This window comes from Solanum stenotomum, chromosome 1, assembly GCF_019186545.1.
Source record: "Solanum stenotomum isolate F172 chromosome 1, ASM1918654v1, whole genome shotgun sequence".
Lineage (NCBI taxonomy): Eukaryota > Viridiplantae > Streptophyta > Magnoliopsida > Solanales > Solanaceae > Solanum > Solanum stenotomum.
In genome coordinates, this window is record NC_064282.1 from 1,281,703 (window position 1) to 1,302,313 (window position 20,611).

At 36.0% G+C, this 20,611-nt stretch overlaps 4 protein-coding genes across 5 annotated transcripts; all 4 read right to left on the reverse strand.

Annotated features, from left to right (window-relative positions):
- Positions 1-338: 338 nt before the first annotated feature.
- On the reverse strand, positions 339-7,069 carry LOC125852225 (5'-methylthioadenosine/S-adenosylhomocysteine nucleosidase). Its single transcript, XM_049531964.1, has 8 exons — positions 6,851-7,069; positions 6,674-6,737; positions 5,044-5,135; positions 3,173-3,279; positions 2,841-2,915; positions 2,379-2,453; positions 1,387-1,479; positions 339-895 (listed from the first exon to the last, which is right to left on the reverse strand). Exons 1-8 carry the CDS (start codon positions 6,954-6,956, stop codon positions 698-700), a joined length of 810 nt encoding a protein of 269 aa, XP_049387921.1. The 5' UTR covers positions 6,957-7,069; the 3' UTR covers positions 339-697.
- Positions 7,070-7,829: 760 nt separating this feature from the next.
- Positions 7,830-9,841, reverse strand: LOC125844738 (COBRA-like protein 1). Its single transcript, XM_049524074.1, has 6 exons — positions 9,769-9,841; positions 9,583-9,662; positions 8,874-9,327; positions 8,584-8,743; positions 8,232-8,479; positions 7,830-8,137 (listed from the first exon to the last, which is right to left on the reverse strand). Exons 1-6 carry the CDS (start codon positions 9,839-9,841, stop codon positions 7,830-7,832), a joined length of 1,323 nt encoding a protein of 440 aa, XP_049380031.1.
- A 1,208-nt stretch (positions 9,842-11,049) lies between these two features.
- On the reverse strand, positions 11,050-13,704 carry LOC125842406 (uncharacterized). Its single transcript, XM_049521711.1, has 5 exons — positions 13,364-13,704; positions 12,385-12,681; positions 11,882-12,100; positions 11,556-11,684; positions 11,050-11,354 (listed from the first exon to the last, which is right to left on the reverse strand). The coding sequence occupies exons 1-5, from the start codon at positions 13,613-13,615 to the stop codon at positions 11,136-11,138; spliced, it is 1,116 nt and encodes a 371-aa protein (XP_049377668.1). The 5' UTR covers positions 13,616-13,704; the 3' UTR covers positions 11,050-11,135.
- Positions 13,705-14,672: 968 nt separating this feature from the next.
- On the reverse strand, positions 14,673-20,015 carry LOC125853498 (ribosome biogenesis protein WDR12 homolog). Of its 2 annotated transcripts, none has more exons than XM_049533194.1 (14): positions 19,788-20,015; positions 19,155-19,255; positions 18,933-19,039; positions 18,414-18,449; positions 18,217-18,302; positions 17,723-17,790; positions 17,532-17,642; positions 17,310-17,432; positions 16,183-16,326; positions 15,665-15,773; positions 15,360-15,496; positions 15,231-15,266; positions 15,047-15,146; positions 14,673-14,856 (listed from the first exon to the last, which is right to left on the reverse strand). In XM_049533194.1, exons 1-13 carry the CDS (start codon positions 19,957-19,959, stop codon positions 15,054-15,056), a joined length of 1,323 nt encoding a protein of 440 aa, XP_049389151.1. In that variant the 5' UTR covers positions 19,960-20,015; the 3' UTR covers positions 14,673-14,856; positions 15,047-15,053. The 2 variants fall into 2 exon arrangements, with proteins under 2 accessions (XP_049389151.1, XP_049389150.1); XM_049533193.1 differs by having other exon boundaries at positions 14,673-14,962.
- Positions 20,016-20,611: the final 596 nt, after the last annotated feature.

Consider the following 20,611-nt stretch of genomic DNA (forward strand, 5'->3'; position numbering starts at 1 on the left):
TCTGTTACTGCAAGAACAAATACGCCAAATAAATAATTCCCTTACGTAATGTACAGTCTAAGCACTTTTATGAGTTGGGACTTTTGCCCTACTCATAAGCCATCATCGGTAATAGCTCACCCGCTCTTACTAAGCCATTAATAATGATACAAGATCATTAATTGTGATACTAAAGTCGAGAATTAAAATCAATGTATCTAATTAGAAACATTAAACAATCTCATGATCACTAGGAAAGAGCAAATGGAGGTTTCCACCCAACTTTGAACCTCAGGAGCTTAAACGTTGTTCAAGTGCTTTGCAGATAATTTCCCAACTAGTATATAGGAACACCACTCTCTTCCCCGATTAAAATTTCCATAAATCTTAAAACACATTCATTGGTTTTACAACGGTTACAGAATATCAGCTATGTTTAGAGAAAATAGCTGGAACAATGTGGGCCGATGAATTGTACACCTACTGAGACGAAAGCCGAAGGCGAGCCTCTTAGGTGGACATATCAAACCCACATAAAATTTCAGATTGACATCTTGATACACTGATTTATCATAATAATAAAAATAGAGCCAATGGTGACTCAGTATGCAGTTCGAAGGAAGTAACATTCTCACTGCCCAGAAGTCTAATAATTGCCTAGACACAAATGCCATATGTTCTTCCCACTGAAGCATGCACGGGATGAAATAAGATTAGATCACAGTTCCAGTAAGCATTTTCCACTGATGTAATCAATAACTTGGGTGGCAGTTCGATCAAGTGCAGCGGTTACTGCCGCCAGATTTTCCAAAAACTCTTCCGGTGTTGGTTTATCACCATCCACAATGTCTGTCACAGCTTTCAGAAAAATGGCAGGAACTTTCAACAGATCTGCAACATAAGCTACAGCTGCTCCCTAAAACCCAAAAAACACATTGGATTAGAAAAAGGACTGAAAATGCATATCCTAACAAGAGAGAGCAAGGCTAAATGAGCACAGTGATTAGGAAAAAAAACGGAAGTACATGGAACACTTGGCACGATTTAAGTCTTGAATTAGAGGGGAAAAACAGAAGCTACATTGAACACTTGACACAATTTCAGTCTTGAATTAGGTTTTCAAATATCATGCCTAGCAGTACCATCAATCATGCCTGGGAGGGAACAATTTAATGTTTTATTATTAAAATGGTGAACTTTAAGATATTAAATATCTTAGACGACTAGTGTTCATATAATCGATGAAGTATGTGGAGCTAAAGGACAACCTGGAAAAACATGTTGATGGCCAGAATAATACTATTTGACCAATCTCTACAGGGGACTACGGAATGTGCAGTGCAGGGGACTAATCTCTCCAAGTCTTCACAAAAGCCATCATACTAAACTTAGACATTTAGACGTTACCTCCATGTCTTTAATTGTTGCGTCATTTGCAATGATAGATGCTTCATCCATTGGAGACATATCTAGAGAGTCACCAGTAGACAGCTTGCCAACCTGTAATGAGGAGAGAAGTTCATGACAAATTAATTCAATGTCTTTTTTAATCAGGACAAAGCTTTTTGCTATTAGAATATATGCCAAAGTAAGACCTAATGACTTCCCAAGTACATGTGCGCTGTAAGCTAGTCAGGAAACAATCAGATGTTATTGTGGAAGCAAGTATACACATGAACATTAACAAGTTTGACAAAAAAGGCATGTAAGTCTTACATGGTTCTCAAGCACATCAGATAACAGCTAGATCATTAATACACTCTTTCAGGAAGAATCCCATTTTCACATGCCGACTCATGGGCATTTGAATACCCTAATTACAGATATTGCTAAAATATATCCTTTAGGTAAATGTAAAACTGGTAGACATCACTGCGTTAAAAGTTACCACATCTATGTTGCTTCTGATTCTCAAAAAGACCACATCTTAAGTTGGTAAGACTTATCAAGATTGTCTATACTCAAGTATCATATTCAGAAAGAATATAGCAGATAGTGTACAGGTACTGGCACAAAGTGGACTATAGAAACACTTACTGATATAGTAGAAGATCGTATCTGATATAACATCAGCACCATTATTCACATTAAGATAATCACTCACCAATCCGAGAAAGGAAGATTTCATATGAATCAAAATGGAGAGGAATGGATGTTAAGATTTCACATAACCAACCAAAATTAGTTTGGAAAATGACACAAATGCCCAAATCCAACTTGACAAAATGACAATGAAAGGACAATCTGAACCCACAAAATGTTAATTCAATGATGAAGAAGCTAAAACCACAATCAAAAAAAGTATATTCACCAGCCATAGCCAAGAATAGATATCAAAGCATGTGAGCCATGAGCTAATCAATTTGGATCTTTTATATGCACAGGTGAACAGTATTTACCTTCAAGTTAAGCTCCTTCAGAAGATTGGGTGTGGCAAGAGCCTTCCGTGAACCAACTCCATATATATCAAATACCTACATATATATGAGCGCACCCAGAGACCTTCAGCTTAGCTGCCCATAAAATCAGCAAAAAACTATCCAAATCATAAAGTAGGTGAATCAACAAATTGAGGTTTGCAGTAAATAACCAGGGACTTCTTTCACTAGATTATTGATCACTGTGTCCTTAAAACAGTTGAAGCACCAAGTCTAGTAAATATACCGGAAATGATATAAACTGTAGAAGTTTAGCCACAACAATAACAGGAATTGTGATCTCTTGTTAGAGGTATAGAGGCAAAGGCAGAGGCAAATGGTTTGTCAACCTAGTGTCAGCTTTGATCCAGTTTCCCACATTCCATGTGTTTCTTAACAATAGAATTCAAAAGACATGATGCGAGGATGGAAAATGAATATTACCGGGATTGGTATTCTTCTGTCATGGAAAGCAACTTCTGATGAAATAAAAACATCTCCTATTGAAGCACCTTTGGCCTGAAATAAGTTAACGTGTCAAAAATAACATATCCAAAGAAAAATTTATGTTTGCTCAACATAGAGGAATCACAGGAACAAAAATTTCAATTAATCTGTCACAAAATCTTCCTGTCCCAACAAGGTGTCCCTTTTCCTCTGACAATTAATCTTATTGGTGCTCAATAAGAGAGATGAGAGAAATAACAGGGGAAGAGGAAGTATCAGGGAAAGAGGAAAAGGAAGATTATATCAGAATCTATAAACACAAATCATACCCCAAATCCACCTGCTGTGCCAGCATTTATGATGAGGTCTGGCTGTAATGCTTGGACAGAAGCATATGTCACAAGAGATGCAGAAACCGTGCCCACACTATCAACCCCTGTGTTAGACCATTCATAAGTCAGTTCGACAAGCTTTAGGACACCACTAGGTTTGATGCATATAAAATATTTGAGATACACGAAGACACACAGTGCAAGAGAAAACATCAAACTATTTACAGCATCAGATACTTTAGTGGTTTGGCAAAGTTATTTTCCTTCAAGCAAGAGGAAGGTTTCAAGAGTAGAAGACCAGGCTCTAAGACTACTACTAGCTACTTCCCTCTGCAAATGGTTACACCCATATATGCACTTATTAACTCTAAATTACAGCCTTGATCTTGGAAATGCAATTTCATCCTTTGATCCAGGAAGACTAGCTAGGCCACATGCCTCTCAAGGATGAATTTCCAGATCTTCACCGCACATGTAGAAGCCACCATAACCCGACGCGAAGGCAATGGAGTTCGAATACCACCTTTAGAGAAATTGTTAGAAGCTTAAAAGACAGATTTCATTACTGAAAACACTGGAGGAACGGTGCTGTGAAGCAGGTAGATCTGATCATATAATCAGGTAAAAAAGGTATTTTACAGTTACAGCATGTACCATAATATGATCCACTCTAGGAGAGCTGATAAGGTATGACCGTGGAAGAATTTTGGAAGAATAGGGCCCTTACAAAAGTAACCTGTTTTGGATGGATTACTATGCATGAAGCATGTCTTTTTTTCATAACCGTGGTGTTTGGATAGTGAAGATGCTAAGTTGCTAACCACACCTTTCTGGGGCTTCATCCGTGTAGATATCATTCAAGTCTGATGGATAGTGAAGATTTTAACAACTCAATTTTGCATCATGGAAAAGCAAGGAAGATGATTAATGATTTTGGATACTTTTGAGTTGCATTGGATGATGCCAAGAATCCAAGGTGTGGCCTAGCAGTCAGTGAAGCGGACAATAATAATGGAAAACTAGGGCTCGAATCCCACTTGAGATCAAATATATATCTGTGTAATTTTTTTCCAATGGCAGAGTGATCTAGTCCATGTGTTTGTGAGAGATACCAGGTCCTCAGATGAATTGATATGGGCAGAAACCGTAAGCTTGCTCAGACACCAACCCATGTATGATAGGCCTTCTAAGCGATGCAGGACCAAAAGGTCTACAGGTTCAGTATCCCTGTTTTACTGTTTGGACTCTTTGAAGGAGAGAATAACTAGTTTCATTGAAGCAAAATATAATCCTCTTCATAGATTGAGGGCTTTTTATAATTTGCTTAAATGCTTCAGTTCTTGGGTATATTTTCAGTTTGTGAAGTTATGTGAGTTTTTGGATTTCATAGGCACCTACATTAGTAACAGGGATAGCCTAGCCTGTTTTGTAGTTCACAACAATCCCACACTGCTGAGTTTGTGAATAATACAACTTTCCTTACTTTAATCCCCCAAATTTTTTTAGAAAAAAATGTACCTCTAGAAAATGAGAGGGTCCAACATAAAACTCAATGTACTTACTGATTGGACTTCAATGTACTTACTGATTGGACTAATAGGAGACATACCCCACGTAGAAAATGAGAGGGTCCAACATAAAACTCCCCATTCGCAGGTTGAAGAACTGGTTGGTGAAACTATGTCCTACCACTAAATGAGGCAATACACAATCTGCTAATACTTCGAAGGAAAAGAAGGATTGTTACTGATAATATAATTTTCTATCTCAAATGTGGAAACAATACGCTCATGCATTGGTAATATAAGCAGCCACGTTCATAAGATGTAACCAGCAAAGTAAAAATTATCAAGATCAAAATACCCTACCCAATGCTGGGTCTTTTCCAGGACAAACAATATTAATGGCGAGACCCTTGTAATTACCATAGAACCGCACCCAAGGGACTCCCTTCGGGAACCTGCATTGGGCACATCAGATTTTAGATCCAAGAAGAGACAACAGAACAAACCCCCAAGCATGGTAAAAATTTACTGCATAAATAATTACACACTACAGTTGAGCACATGCAAAATTTAGGGGTTCCTGGTCATCATTATAATAAAATTCCCAGGTCTTTTGAAAGAATCCAACAAGGCAACAACTCTTACAAAATTCATTTTCGAATAGGATATCATTCTTTTTTCTAAATCATGTGAATCATCCTCAATATTTTCAGTTTGAATAAGTATTACTCCCTCTGTCCCATTTTATGGTGCTGTTTTGACTTGGCACGGTGTTTAAGAAGAGAAGGAAGACTTTTGAAACTTGTAGTCTCAAACAATCCTTAGATTGTTAGATATTTGTGTGCCTGTAAATTATTTCATCACGGTTAAAAGGGGAATTTCAGAGTTACATTGTTTCTAAGTATAATAAGGTGACATTATTTTTTGAAAGGACTAAAAAGGAAAGGGTGTCACATAAAATGGGACGGAGGGAGCAATACATATGCAACGTATCATAATCTTGCTAATTTGTTTAACAAGCAACCTAATACCACATCCACAACAGGTAAACACTGCAACATTTGTTGTCATCAATAATATACATATTATGGATATTTTATTTGCAAATTACTCCAATTTTTTGTCATATGCTATAATCTTCTTTATTTCTTTTTAGAATTAATCCTATTCAGTATTGAATAACATGCTTTGAACCCTATATAAGATGCTAATAACGCAGTTAGAAAAAGAAATGCATAGTAAAATCTCTCTAATCAGCTCTTGCTTCCTCAAGGGGTTGTAGCTTCATTTGCAATCCAACATTTTTAAGAATTGATTTCACTCCGAATCCTAACAACCAAGTTTTGAAGAAGCAAGCCATAGGGGCTTTTAGATAGTTTCTTTTGAAAAAAGCAGGCCAAAGTATGACTCGCTCTTATGGACCAATCATATATGTATAAAGCTTAAAACTCCAATTACCTAAATGACAAAGTTGATCAAGTAAAATAGCATTTATATAAGGTACACAAATACACGGCTTACACATTCTTGCTGGTCAGAGCTCTAGCATCTAAAATATTTACCACCTCAAAACTTATCTAATAACTACTATTTCATTTCTTCTACTCGTAGTTTTTGGTTATCTTCACATGTCTAGTTTGATAATCTCGAAGACACTCATCACCCTATTTCGAAAGAAAAAGTCAAATTCTTTTTTACCTTTGCTTACATATTTCAACATTTTTAATGAATATTTTAGGTATGAAATTGTGATTTATTTAAATATGTAGCTTATATTTCAAAAAGGAAAAAGTTATTTCCAGACTCACAACTGAACTTAGATGTATTTAGTCCTCTTATTCTTGATCTTTCGGTACAAGAGAACTAATATCCGAAAAGTATGCGGAAAAGCAAAAAAAGGAGAGAATTTCTAACTTTTTTAGTTGTGATTTTGTACATAATCTCTTCAATTCTGAGTAGTAAAAGCCTCAAAATAAGAAAAGATGGAGCTTACACGGAATTGAGGTCCTCAGTAAGCCGGAACTTCTTAACAAGAGGTAACGCCTCTGTTTGCATAGCTGAAGATTCACAGATGAATTATTTTTCCGTCAACACGATTTCATAATAAACGGAGCAATCACAAGTAAAAAGCAAACAGAGAAAGGTCTTTTTGAAAAGAAAAAAAAAGTACCAACGATGAAGAGGATGGTGGAGATAGGGCGGTTATCGACTGAGGAAACGGCGGCGGCGGCCTCCTCCTTGACTTTTGCTGACTCATCGCCATGAGGAGGAGCCATTTTTACAGTTAATTCCTTTGAAAACTTTTTTCGATTTCAACTCCTGTGATTGAGAAATTGAGAATCGAAGTGGTAACTTGTACAGTCCATTATTGGAGAGCTATTAACAGCTTGATTGATAATGTTGTTCAACCGGCCCGTGAGTCGCACCGACCCGACCCAAATTCCAATTAATTAGGCAAGTGGTTATTCCTAATATACCCCCAACTTTGTGCCTCACATATACTCATACGGTCGTAAGTCGTAACCTTATAAAAATGGCTCAAATATATGAATCACTTTTATAACAAGGGATATATTAGACTTTTTCTCCAATACTCATTTATAACGGTTGATAAATGTGGAAGAATCTTTTGAAAGAAATAAAAATAATTAAGGTTTGTACTTATAAACTATGTTATCTATACAAATTTTTTAAATAAACCAAACAATACATAAATATTTCAGACAAAATAAGAATAATACATCATTCGGCTCATTTCATGCCACCTTTTTGCTTAACTCTTGAATATTATAATATGCTTGAAATCACTCTACTTTATACTATATTTTTCATCTTTCGAAAGTTATTAATTACAAACCAATGCTATTCTCCTCCTCCCAGCCCCTTTTTTTGTTTTTTCATTTGTATGCTTGCATACAGTTGTGAGGAAGCATGTACAAGTTAATCATATGCCAAAGGTCTCAACCAATAATGTTACCATGGTCCATATTTTTGGAATGTACTCATGAGCCAAAAAATGAAATGACTCTTCACTAGAGTTCCGTCTTTTAAACCAAGGAAGCTGCATTATTGATGATTTCTCACCTTCGGCATATCGAATAGGATCAATAAAGTTGATTCTCATGAGGTGAAAGATGCAAAATCTTGATTTATGACCAGAAATTAAGTGTTTTATAAGTCAAATATATCGACAGTAGTAGAACAGAAAGATGACTATTACAAGGTTTTTCCCTTGAGCTACCATTTGGAAGCATAGGGAAAGTCTGTGGAAGAGGCATTTCACAGTTCTCACCATTGAAATATATTCTCCTTGGAAATGCCCATCCATTACTGAGTGTAAATGAGGTCATGTCCTTAAGTAAAAGTATCTCTGTAGTCACAGATCCCACTTGCTTCTCTTCAGCTTGCAACAAAGCGTCGTTGTAGAAATCTAAACCCCAAAAGAGTGCAACTTCATCTGCATTAACATCAATAATTATTTTTGATTTTACTGTCATATATACTTGGTAAAGTTCAATTACTGTAGCATGACTTTAATGTAGACCAAATACCTGGGACACCAACGGTAGAGAGCATTGTATGGTTGAAGCTGAAGACAGTTGCCTGCTGGCTAAAACCAGGATGTTGGACTACCAAATTCCAGTTGGAATAGTTTTTACCTAAGTTGTAATTGGAAACAGTGAGTTTCACCCTCCAATAATTCCTGTAGTTCTTCTTAATGTGCCAGTGAACCCGAAGTGGACACATATGATCAGTACACTGAAGTAGCTCGCGCTCATATGGTGATGATGAACTTTGTCTGTTCCATGTATATAAACCACAACAAAATCAGCACCCTATGCAAAAATGGGCAAAATTGAAGTATTTCATCCTATTAAAAGGCTGTTTTGCCTAGTTACCAACCCAATGCATGATTTTGCCTCATTGTCAGCTAATTTACATCCACAGCTACACAAATTGCATGGTGTCACCTCAGGATTGTAAAATGTTGAAAGAGAAACACAACAGGTTGGCGAGTTGTTGGCCAAGAAAGTTGAGTAGGTGCATGTTGATTTCCATGTCCCTGAACAAAAGGGATTTAATATCCAATCTACTATTTTATGGTGAACACTTAAAAAATGAGGCACTTAAGGAAGAACACATAAGGATATTAACTCAACATTAGTAGTATAAGTTCAAAACAGAATACTTACTGATTACTTGTTCTTGTCTTTGTCCTTCTATAACCAAAGATGTTGTTGGATCTGTGTCAATAAATTCATCACAAGTATAACCAGGTCCTGGAGCCCTTAGAGTGGGATTTAGAGGCTTGTGAGTTGTATAATTTCCCCTTACGTTTCCAACTTTCATCTCAAAGGATGCACTAGAATTGGAAGGATTGATAGCTGAGGCAGCAAGAAGTCCACCATGACAGCAACCATCTAATCTTTTCTCTGGTGGAGCTTCTGGCGCGAGGTCAACTATAATAGGATTTTTCTTGCAACAATGTGGAATTTTAGACTTGAAGGCTGAACAATTCCCTTGTTGAGTGGCGAAAGCACCAGACATTGACCAAATAACCTCATTAGCTGCCCATGTCCACCCTAGTTGCCAGCCCGGTTTCTCGATGTGTCTATACTTGTAGTAGTTTTGAATAGTTATCCTTGCCTGAAGCACAATAGTCAAGTTAGAGAGCAAAGAACTTCTAGTATTAAACTGATGGATAAATATAAACTTTGGCCTCAATGAAACTACTAAGAAAATGAACTTTGGACTTAACCTCAAAAACTTCACCCTCCCCTCCCAAATGCACACCCAGGCGTGGTAACTCGAGGGTGGGTAATGACTCTGATATCGTGTTAAGAAAATAGATGTTGGGTCCTACTCAATATGGAAGTAATTCTAAGAGTTGTTTTTTCTTACCTGGTAACCATCTTCTGTCCATCTAACAATGTCATACGTAACCAATATATTTCCAATAGGATCCAGAGGATCATAGCAATCTGAAATTAAAAGCACCCAACTTAACAGAAGAACAAGTGGCTAAGTTAGTCTTTACTATTTCCAAAACAGAAGCAAAAAAGACGAAAATAGGAAAAGGGTGTTTGCCTGAAAGAGTGAACATAGTAATTATCACTACCAACATCAGGGGAAAACACCCTGATCCACTGATCAAGTCCATGATCCTTTCTGAAAGTACAATTTGGAACAGAGATATAGTTCTTCAGAAGTAAAATGAGACATATAATGAGACAAACTTTTTCTCAGATATTCATTCCATCTTGGAACAAAATCCACAATGTTTGGTTGTAACAAAGCAAAAGACCATTGGAAATATCAACACAGAATCAAATAGGACAAAAGGAACTTTTTCTCAGATACTCAACTAACTACTAAGTCATGTTTTTTGTATATTTAACCAATAAAAAAAATCTTCAGGAGGAGTTATTGTCCTTTCCAACATCCTTTAGTTATGGAGGCAAACATGCAATATGCAAGAAAGGTAAATAAAGCATGACTAATCATTCCAGAAGTTCCAATATAAATTAATAAACTAAACTTTTCTTTAGTTGAGATTTTGAGGAAAACAAGTTTTTTTATGACTAAACATGAAAAGCTTACATCTTTGATAGATTGAAAAATTCAAAGTTCATTACTTATCCTCCAAAATCACATAGTTGACTTACTTCTGCATCAAGATTTTATTATTCATGTCTTGAGTCACAGAATGACGTCACACTTGCAGACAGCACTAGAATCTTGATCTTGGAACCTAAAATACGTTTGATCATGATTGTCAAAATTCCACATTCTTATTTTTTGGCTTTATACATTCGGTATCAGAAACCCCTGGCTGACTCGTCTAAATTCACACCACATAAAAAATACAGACCTCTTGGTTAAAGGTGGAGGATGCAATCCATCCTGTCAAAATCAGAAGTGCAACATCACACAACATTCTGATCAGTCGCAATTTAGCTGTTTTTTAAGCTTCGCCATCTCATGAAGACACCTTTACATGAGCTTGCACCTTTATATTTGATTGAAAATTATTTTAGTAGCATATCAGAAAGAATGACATTTTTCAATATTTAGTAACAATTTAACTTCAAACTTGTTATTTTACCCTTACTGAAATGATTTATAGTTACAAGAATTTCTACGATTTATTTTAAACCACAAGTTTTAGAAGTCTGTGTCCAGTAAAAATCTTTCACATAAATCGAGACAAAGAAACTAGTAAATATGATTATAGTCTATGCTCATGATTTTATTTGAATATGGTTACACTCACTAAATTACACTTGCCATAGTTGATGATTAAGTTATTTAAACAGACACTGATTCAATTCAAGTAATATGACACTATTAATTGCTGAAATGTATGCTGCAGTATCTCTCAGCCTTTAATTTTAACAGAAATTTACATCATACATCCCCTGTTATTCCTTTTCTGTCTAGTTTCATAAGATCAGTTACATCTCAGAAATAGATGGAGGCTGCAAGAGCGTAGAGGAAGAAGTAAGAGGCTCGTGCACAACAGAGTTTGTGGACACCGAAACTGGATTCCCTTCTAATTGCAGCATCATGCTGCCCAGTATTTCAGTCAACAACTTCTTGAACTCTTCCTCTTTAACCATCTTCCCATCATCGGCATCCAACATCTTACAGACTTCTTGTATGACCTTATCCATCTGCAAACACGAGGGATACAACTATATCATACACAAGACCAACTTTTAATTAAGCAAAAATGTCATCTATTAGTTGATGAGTTTAACTTCTACACACTGATAAGATTAGTAACTTGAAAATTAAGGTAGACTATTGGCTACAATATGTTTAAGACGCTGATATTGTTAGTGCATATAAGTTGAACCTTAGTTGACAAATACCTGGTCAACAGCACCAATGGGAGGTAAACCAGCTGATGGTGCAAGAACATCAAGTGCAACTCGTAGGTATTCCTTTGACATTTTCCCATGGCGATCTCTGGGTATAGTCTTTAAGGCAGAATCCAGCGTCTGCACCATAGATAAACAACTAAATAAAAAGAGATGCAAGAATATGACGACCCTCAGACCACTAGGAAAAGTCTTCTGTGGCAACTTTTCCACTTCTTGTATGACTTTAGTCCCTACAAAGTTTCATTTCTTGTAGTATGATATGTTACTATATATTATTAAGTCCAGAAGAGAACACCACGGATATATGTACATACCTTATCCAATTCAAACTTGTTAGACAATAGTCTTTTAATTCCACTTCCATCAAATGTGTTCTCGCTGTGAGCAACAATGACAGGCTGCTCCTTGAGACGTTGAGCAGCACTCTCTGCAACTTTCTTAAATTCAGCCAAAAATGTCTCTTGTGTAACAGGTTGCTCATTAGATACTCCAATGCAGGACTCAACTACTGGCTCCACCACATTACTCATTACCTACACAACAAGATAATAACAGAGTAATATGCTCTAGTAATTAGCAAATAACTCATCATAAATATAAATGTGTAATGAAGAAGTTACACGGGCTAGTAAGCAACAAATGTATGAATCAGTGAGCAATCACATATTAGCCTCTATATACACTGACAATTTAAAAGACTATACTTGTAACCGTTAATTTGTCATGTTTTGCAAGTGACCAATTTTTTGTAATTTGATAGTGTAAAAATTCTCGCTAGACATGAATGTTAAGCCGTTAAAGAGAATAAATGAACTACCCATGAGTCTGATACAGGAGGCATCCCTTGATCCACTGTAAGCTTCTCAAAAGCCTTGATGATGTAATCTTTGAGGGATCCATCAGGCAATTCTAACTCAGAGTACAGAGAAAGCATCTCTGGTTCGAATGCAGGACTATTAACGAACTCAAGAAGATCTTCACCATCCATACGAAGGAGTACAATAGGATCTCGCTTTAGACCAGCAGCCATGCCTAGTAAAATATCGGAAAGAACCTCTTTAAACTCAGTCTTGCTTACTTTCTCTTGCTTTCCATGTGTGAATTCTTGAAGAACCTAAGTCACAACAAGTTCACTAATAAAAAGGGGTAACAAAATATTTCTCGATTTAGAGAAGAATTTAACTTCTATACAATGTAAAGAACTTTTACAGGCAACCGTCCATAAAAGGTATGATTGCTGCCTCTAAGAACAATCTTTAAAAATTAGAATTAACCAAATTTTGTCTGTCCATCTCACCATTTTCAAAAAAAAAAAAAAGTTCTCACCATTTTCAGCAGAGTCAAAAATTAAAGTTAAAAAAAAAAAACATTTCTAGGCAATCTCCATCACTTCTTCAATAGTGATTCCAAATGGATAAAGATAAAAGGAGGGGGACAAAAAACAAAAAACAGTTGAGTTGCTGTCTCATCTCAAGCACTCTGTAATCATTAAACATCTGGCCTCTTATGGCCCCATACCGGTACCATTTTTACAATTTGCATTTACAATTTCAACCCATAATTAACCAAAATACATGTGTAGATTTGTTTAAGAATATGAACCAGCATCAATAAAGTGGATGAAAATTATGCGAGATCAGGTTCAAACAAAAAAAAATGTTACTCCTAATTAATTTCTTCGTATTTGTTTAAGTTTTGGTGGATAAAGTTACCGGATACATTTATTTAATACTACTCCATAAACATGGGGTGCAGACAAGTTTTTATGGCATTTATGAAGTGAGAAATGAGAGTACCTCAGAGTAGATATGATCAGATTCAGGGGAAGAACCTTGAGGAGGTAAACCAAGGGCAACACCAATATCAGCAACAGCAGGTTGTAACTCCTTAACTGAAAGTTTACCGTCTTTGTCTATGTCAAGTTCTTGAAACTTATGATCTACAAAGTTACTAAACACAGCCTCATTTCCAACTAACTTCATTATATCTGAACCGTCCATCACCTGACTCTCACTACTTTTCACCTTCATAACTTCATTTTTCTCCATTTTTAATTTAATTCCTTGTCAACACAACTCACTTTCTCCTCGTGATCAACTTTCTTTTCTCTTCTCTTCCAAAAAAGTTGTGTCTCAAATCAATGTATATTAGTATGACTTATGTGTTCTACTTCTTTTGAAAGAGAGTTCTAGAGAAAACGATGCGAGAAAGGGACACCTTATGTTTAGTGTAGGTTAAAAATAAGCACTTTTCTCGCTTTTATCAGAATTTGAGATCATTTAATATTGGTTATGGATGTGTATTTAAGAGTAGTCAATCCACTAAAAAGTATTTCTAAGATTGTCAATCGTTTATGAAACTAATAATTTATATCAGGTTCAGATATATATATTTTCTTTAAATAATTTTCATAAAAAAATATTAATAATTTATACCAAGTTCAGATATATATATTTTCTTTATATAATTTTCAGGAAAAAATGTTACATTGTGTGGTTGGGACAGATGGGGCGGTTAGGGTGGGCAATTGTACGAAGTCTTTGTGACCTCATGGGATTTGAAACTTTTTTTTTTGCTTACTGTTTGTCTCGAGTTGGGTCCTTTAATATGTGACGCGTGTCCAATTTTTACGGGGCACGTATACCATAGTGTACACGTAATTTGGTTTTTCATGGGCCAGGCTTAGAGTTTAGTGGGCCGGGTGAGATGCTGTTTTGGATTCGATGGGCTTCGTTTTTGTGGCTTCAACGCTTTCGAGTTGGACACGCTAAGAATAATGGATCGATGCTTCGCGTATTTGTACCGGAAAATTTTGACACGTGCTTTGTGAACATACAACTTAATTGTGATTTGTCTTCCATTTTCACAGCAAAAAATTATTAATATTACTTAAATGTTTCTGTTCGAACATGAAATCTTTAATTAAGAAATAAGGAAGGTCAATCAACTCGTCACATTCCTTGATGATAACTTGCAGTTGCTCAATAACACATGAAATCAGTGTTCCCCAATAGGATAGTTCAATGGTTAAAAATGCTAACTCTTGACCAATTTGCTTGAGGGAAAATATATCGTAATAAAAGAAAGAAGTGCATCCAAGAAATACAGCTTCAATTCACTCTAACTCACAGGAATATATGATACAAACCATTTCTAGTTAGCACAGACAAAATTGTTTTCTTAAGTAAATTATCACAACTTCAGCTTTGACCCAATGAATTCTATTAGCAAAATCGCATCATTCTTATGGAGCACAGTCGCCTCTGCAACAGGGGAGGGGAGATCAATCCTGAAAGAAAATTAGCCAAGTGAACAATTGTCGCAGCTACCATCATTTCAATCAAGGGATCGAGTGCTTCAAATATGTTGGTTAGTAAAACACATCAACCATTAGTCTGCGATAAAAAACCAAATGTATCATGAGCTCTAATCCTTTTTCAAATAACCTATTCTACTCCACCGAAAAGAGAGTAATTTACCTCTACATCACAACACACAAACATCAGAAGAGATGCAAAGTTTCGAGTCAGCCCCACCACTAACTACACTTTCACCTTTCCACCAATCCGCACACAGTACCTGTATTGACAACCTCATGTTTAGGAAATGCTATGTAGTAGAACAAATACTCTTAAACCAAATCTTAGAAGGCAAAATTAGTACCTTGTCATTGTGAGTGTCAATGACAGCAAGAGGCCACTGCAACACAAATTGTTTTACCCAGGAACAGAAAATGTAAGTGCTTATAAAAGTCATACTAGTAATAATAGACGTAAAAAGTGTAGTACTAACCGCAGTTCTCAAGTCCCATAACATTACTTTTCCATCATACGATGCAGAAAGCAAGTGAAACCGTGACTTTTCATGCCACTTGCAGGTGGATATCCAAGAACTGTGCGATGAGAACTGATAGACAGGAGCCGCAGTACCTGTTAAGTGGTAAATGAAAGAGTATATATCAATATGTGATGTAAGGTCATCAGTTACTTGGACAATAAACACAGAGAAAAGATATTTAAGCACATAGAGACAAGGAATTTAAGTTCAAGTGGATGTTTAAAAGTGCTTCTGCAAGTTGTACAGAAAAAGAAAGAAACCTGGTTTGCGAGGATCCCATATCCTAAGAATGGGGTCAGAACCACCAGCAGCAATGAGGGCAGAACCTTCACCTCCAACATCAAGGCAATTAATGACTTTGTCGCAATACTGTTGAAGAGGAAGGTGATCATTATCCATATACTTTTAGGAAAATATAGTTTCAAGCTCTCAACAGAATAGACTTAAAAAAGAACTATACATTTTGGTATTACCAAAGTTCAAACCCAGCTACTTGTCATGATGGGGAGGTATCTTTTTTTTCAAGATGGTGTAATTTTTAAAAATATGATTGTTAACTGCTGAAGAGAAATGTTATCTCTGACAAAAAATGAAAGCAATATCACTAGGATTGGCATATTTGAGTGCTACACCTTCCACAATTTTTTCATAATTTCATATTCTGCAAGTTGATATTTACTTCTCCCCCTCCAATTCATATGTATGTAAGTTTAGGAAAACATGCACATGACAGTAAAGATGTGACTGGAAGAACAGAAGAAAAGAGATGGCATGTCACCAGGCTCAATGAATCCTTGCCCAACTCAACATCCCATCTTCTAATAGAGTGATCCCATGATGCTGAATAGATTGCTTCATCTTGTGGCCACACCACGGTAGACACACATTGTGTATGTCCTACAAGTGTAGATTTAGCCTCCTCCTGTGAGCAGAAGATGTGATAGAAAATTATTTACAAGATTAGGATAACAATCATTAAAAAATCTTTTAAAAAGAAAAGAAAAAACAATAAAAAGGGAAGAGAGAGAGCGAACAAAGATCAAGCAACTCAGAGTGAGCCAAAGACCGACATATTTCAAACACCAATTTCAACATTAGTTTGGTCCTTCAGTTGCATTGATGAACATTGTCATTTAAGGAAATCAGAAGGTTGTTTGTCTTTCATCAAAAGGGACAAACGATTTTGCTAATCAATATCAATTGTCAATGAGATACAACATAGAAAGTCAGAGACAGGTTGGACTGGCACAAAATTGTTGCTGAAACAACTTTGAAAAGAAGAATATAATGGCAACAAAGGTGGTAGATAAGGTACAAGGGAGGAATCTACGGGACAGATAGGGATGACAGGTAGGGGGAAGGAAGAAGAATAATTACTCCTTCGAGCTCCAGTTTCAAAATCTTTACAGCCACACAAATGTTATGGTATATTTTAGACCACAAGTACCAAAAATCTTCATTTTATTCATAAACTCCGTGCTGGTTCAAACTATGTCGCATAATTTAAAATGGAGGGAGTAGCAACACAAAGTTGGAGGAACTGCAGGAAGAAGGGTGGGACAATTGGATGGGCATGGCATATGAGAGGTAGGATGAAGAAGGATTCAAAGTAGGGTTAAGGAAAGAAGAGGTTTTGCCAAAAAGTAAAAGTAGATGTTTATTACGTGTATGCCTTGCACTGGAAAGTTTTCGAAATCAAATAGTAACAACAGCCATAAACTGTTCTTTCCTTCTTTTTCACTGGTTTTGGGAACAGACACATTACCCTTTTTCTGGGATAAGGTAGAAGTTAGAACAGACACATTATCTGATTAAACAGGTCATGGATTTCTAACACTATGTGGCATGAAATAGATGTATTTTTCTATCTTTAACCTAGACAAGTTAGAAGAAATGTGGTCATACTTCTACTTGAGGATCCTCCTCTTCGGCACCCTTCTTCCTTTTCTTCACTGAAACTACATCACCTGTATCTGAGCCACTTGCTTGCCACAGAGCTATTTGGCCATCCCAGGACCCTGAACACACCTGTCCAACACAACAAAAACAGGGAGTCAGTAAACTTCTTATAATCAAATACGTAATTAAAAAGCTTCAAATGATCAATTAAGTGAAGAGATGCACGACCATATCTCCAGCAGGATTTGCTGCAACACTTTGAACAGAAGCATTATGTCCATGTAAAATTTTATAGGCTCTAATCCTCTTTATCTGATCTGAAGGCTCATCTGCATCAAACTTTTAAGCCAAACAAATACTAATTAGAGGAAGATCACGAATTAGGCAGAGTTATAAGTACTGCAGGCACATCATGTTACCTTCCAGAGCCGCAGTGTCCTATCCTTGGAAGCCGTAGCGACTATTTGATCAGCACCATCTTGAGCCACTTAAGAAAATAAAAGGTATAAATATGAAAAACACAGAGACAGAATTGCAGAAGAAATGAAACACAAAGAAGTAAACATCCAGGAGAAATTCAAATTATATATCCCCATGATTCTCACGCTGGTAAAAGTTTTTGATATCCAGTGTATTTACAGCATTGCATGGCTAGTTAATCGAATGGATATCAACAAGAAATATTATTCGAAAAAACAAATATCAAAAGCAGGTGATGTGAGAGTATGAACAGATAAATGATAATGGCAGCAGACGGTAAAGCATAATGCTAGAAAACAAGCAACTGGGGAGAAACTATCTCCCTCTGTAACCTATGAACTTTTGGTGTCACAGATAAATGATAATGGCAACAGACGGTAAAGCATAATGCTAGAAAACGAGCAACCGAGGAGAAACTATCTCCCTCTGATACCTCTTGGGTTGACAACACAAACAGAAGTAACTGCCCCAGTATGGCCCTCCAATAGATGTGTACAAGATCCGGCAGCCTTCCATATTCTGCTTAGCACTATCAAATGTTAGGTTGATGTAATAACAGAAAAAACAAATAAAGCCGAGTTCTGAACCAAAAAATGCAACTAGCAAAACAATATACAATCAGCGGATTACCTTCCTAAGCCATCATAACATCCAGTCAAAACAAACCTGACAGATCACAAATATGCACATATTGTCAGTTAAGGCAATAGTTCATTGTATGGAAAGAAGACCATTATTACATTCTTAACTATCACCATCCCATATTTTAGGGGGGAAAAACACATGGAGGATGAAATTTAACTCAAAAACACTTGGAACAAAAGCAGCACAATGTAATAATATCAATAACATTGTCCTCGGTAATCTAGTGTGTAATAGATATCTATGAGTGAAATGAATGCACAACGTATAAGGTACAGAGATGCAATAGCCAAAGACATGAAACCGTCCATTAAGTTATATTATGAGGGCTCTCTATTTTTTTTCGGGATCATCCAATATTCTCTTTTATACAGAAGTTCCTTTAGAAGCGAAGCATACACACACCAAGTCCTAAATATATCAAACAAAGAAAGATACACAAGGCAGAAAAGATTACAAGGATCACACTGAAGGTTCTTGAAAAACAAATTTCACACTCATGCTTACTTAGAATTAGAACCATCAACTGCACTGACCCAGTCGTCATGCAAAGATGGTTCTTCTTGTTTTCTTGGAGCCACAGCTCTAATGTACTCAATCTCTAATATTTTCTCCTGTATAAGATAAAGAAAACAGTTCTCCATGAGTACCTTTGATTTTTGAGTTGGTCTGAAGAGACATAACTGTTCATTCTAGCAGTCAAGTAGTGATATCAGGAAAGAGACTTACAGCTGAAATGCCCTTGGCAAGGAGAAACTCTTCAAGTGACATGCGAACCAGTTCTCCATCAATGAGAAAATCGAAAGGCTCGGGATTCCAATCATCCTTTCCTAATAACAATCAAATGAAAAACAGGTAAGCATATTAGTAAAAACACAAATAGCAGAATTGGTGAGAACAGGTCCTTTTATTTAGTTAAATATAAAACCTGACTCTTTTATCTCTGACTCAAATTAAGACGCAAACATTTTGATAGTCATTTCTAAGGATGAAGTAACTCAATTATGGCACCATTAACCCATAATAACAAAGCTCTCGGACCACGACTAGTAATCTATTCAACTTGTCAATGTTAGTCAAGTGAGGTAAGCTAGTCAATTAAGACAAATTGACAATTAGCATGAGTTCATCATTACCCACAAAAATCTACTTCAGTATAAACGACCATATCATCTACAATTATAATTATTTATCCACGACAAAAAGTGAACCATTTTCACAACAATTCAAACTTATAACACAACCAATCAATCAACTACGCCTAAGTCAAAAACTAGTTCAGCTTAGCTATATGATCTACATTCCACTTAACAAAAATAAGAAAACTAATAATAGACAGAATCTGTTAGAACTAGAAGTTACCAGCTTTAAGGAGGTTGTTGACAATGGAAGAGAGGCCCAATCGAGTGAGGTTGGAGGGAATAGCAATGGAAGTAGGCGGGGCCTTAAATGGGGGTTTCAACTTCGTTACGAACCGGACCTGTACACGCCTTGCAGCCTCTTCGACTTGCCCATTAATATCCATTTCCGCCATAAAAAAAATATACTATATTGTTTTAGAGAGTATGAGGAAAGCGTTCACAGCCAAATTCGCAGGGTTTAAGGCGTTGTTTGTTTGAGGAAGTTGGCGGGTGGAACACTTTGACAACAGAGTTGGGCCTTTTTGGGTTTGGGCCTCATGTAACGCGTTATCCACTCCAATTATGGACAACAGCCCAATTTCTTTAGGCCAACAAATTTACAAAAGAGAATATATATCATGTTCATGATTAATCTACATATAATATATATATATATATATATATATATATATATATATATATAATTGGAATATATAAATAGTGTATACTTTTGCCTTGTTGATAAATCAGAAGTGTGCATATTTACGCAAGTTCTTATTATGTTTGGGTTAATTTGTTCCTATGAGTAATTTTAATAATAATAAGCTAAAATAAAAATCATAGTTGTGAATGGAAAAGTATATATAGAAATTATGATGTACAAAGGTTGTGCTAGTTAATTTCATAATATATATTAAAATAAACATAATATTGGAAAAAGCAAATAGCAACAAAGGTTGATAATTTGGACGGTAAGACATGTATTTGACTGATTGAGTAATCCTTTGAATGTAAATATGCATAATTAAATGAATTTTTTAAAGTGACTTTAAAAAATCCAATCGT

Excerpts from the sequence above, each read along its gene's own strand:
- LOC125852225 (XM_049531964.1), bottom strand. The coding sequence starts at position 6,956 with ATGGCTCCTCCTCATGGCGATGAGTCAGCAAAAGTCAAGGAGGAGGCC. Across the intron at positions 2,454-2,840 it reads ACAGAAGAATACCAATCCCG|GTATTTGATATATATGGAGT; the intron begins GTAATATTCATT and ends ATATATATGTAG. Across the intron at positions 1,480-2,378 it reads TGAAGGAGCTTAACTTGAAG|GTTGGCAAGCTGTCTACTGG; the intron begins GTAAATACTGTT and ends TCCTCATTACAG.
- LOC125844738 (XM_049524074.1), bottom strand. The coding sequence starts at position 9,841 with ATGGACTTGATCAGTGGATCAGGGTGTTTTCCCCTGATGTTGGTAGTG. Across the intron at positions 9,663-9,768 it reads TACTATGTTCACTCTTTCAG|ATTGCTATGATCCTCTGGAT; the intron begins GCAAACACCCTT and ends TTTTAATTTCAG. Across the intron at positions 8,480-8,583 it reads GAGGCAAAATCATGCATTGG|ACAAAGTTCATCATCACCAT; the intron begins GTTGGTAACTAG and ends TACATGGAACAG.
- LOC125842406 (XM_049521711.1), bottom strand. The coding sequence starts at position 13,615 with ATGGAGAAAAATGAAGTTATGAAGGTGAAAAGTAGTGAGAGTCAGGTG. Across the intron at positions 12,682-13,363 it reads CTGATCATATCTACTCTGAG|GTTCTTCAAGAATTCACACA; the intron begins GTACTCTCATTT and ends GTTGTGACTTAG. Across the intron at positions 11,685-11,881 it reads ACAAGTTTGAATTGGATAAG|ACGCTGGATTCTGCCTTAAA; the intron begins GTATGTACATAT and ends TCTATGGTGCAG.
- LOC125853498 (XM_049533194.1), bottom strand. The coding sequence starts at position 19,959 with ATGGCGGAAATGGATATTAATGGGCAAGTCGAAGAGGCTGCAAGGCGT. Across the intron at positions 19,256-19,787 it reads CAACAACCTCCTTAAAGCTG|GAAAGGATGATTGGAATCCC; the intron begins GTAACTTCTAGT and ends GATTGTTATTAG. Across the intron at positions 18,450-18,932 it reads GTTGATGGTTCTAATTCTAA|GTTTGTTTTGACTGGATGTT; the intron begins GTAAGCATGAGT and ends GTGATCTGTCAG.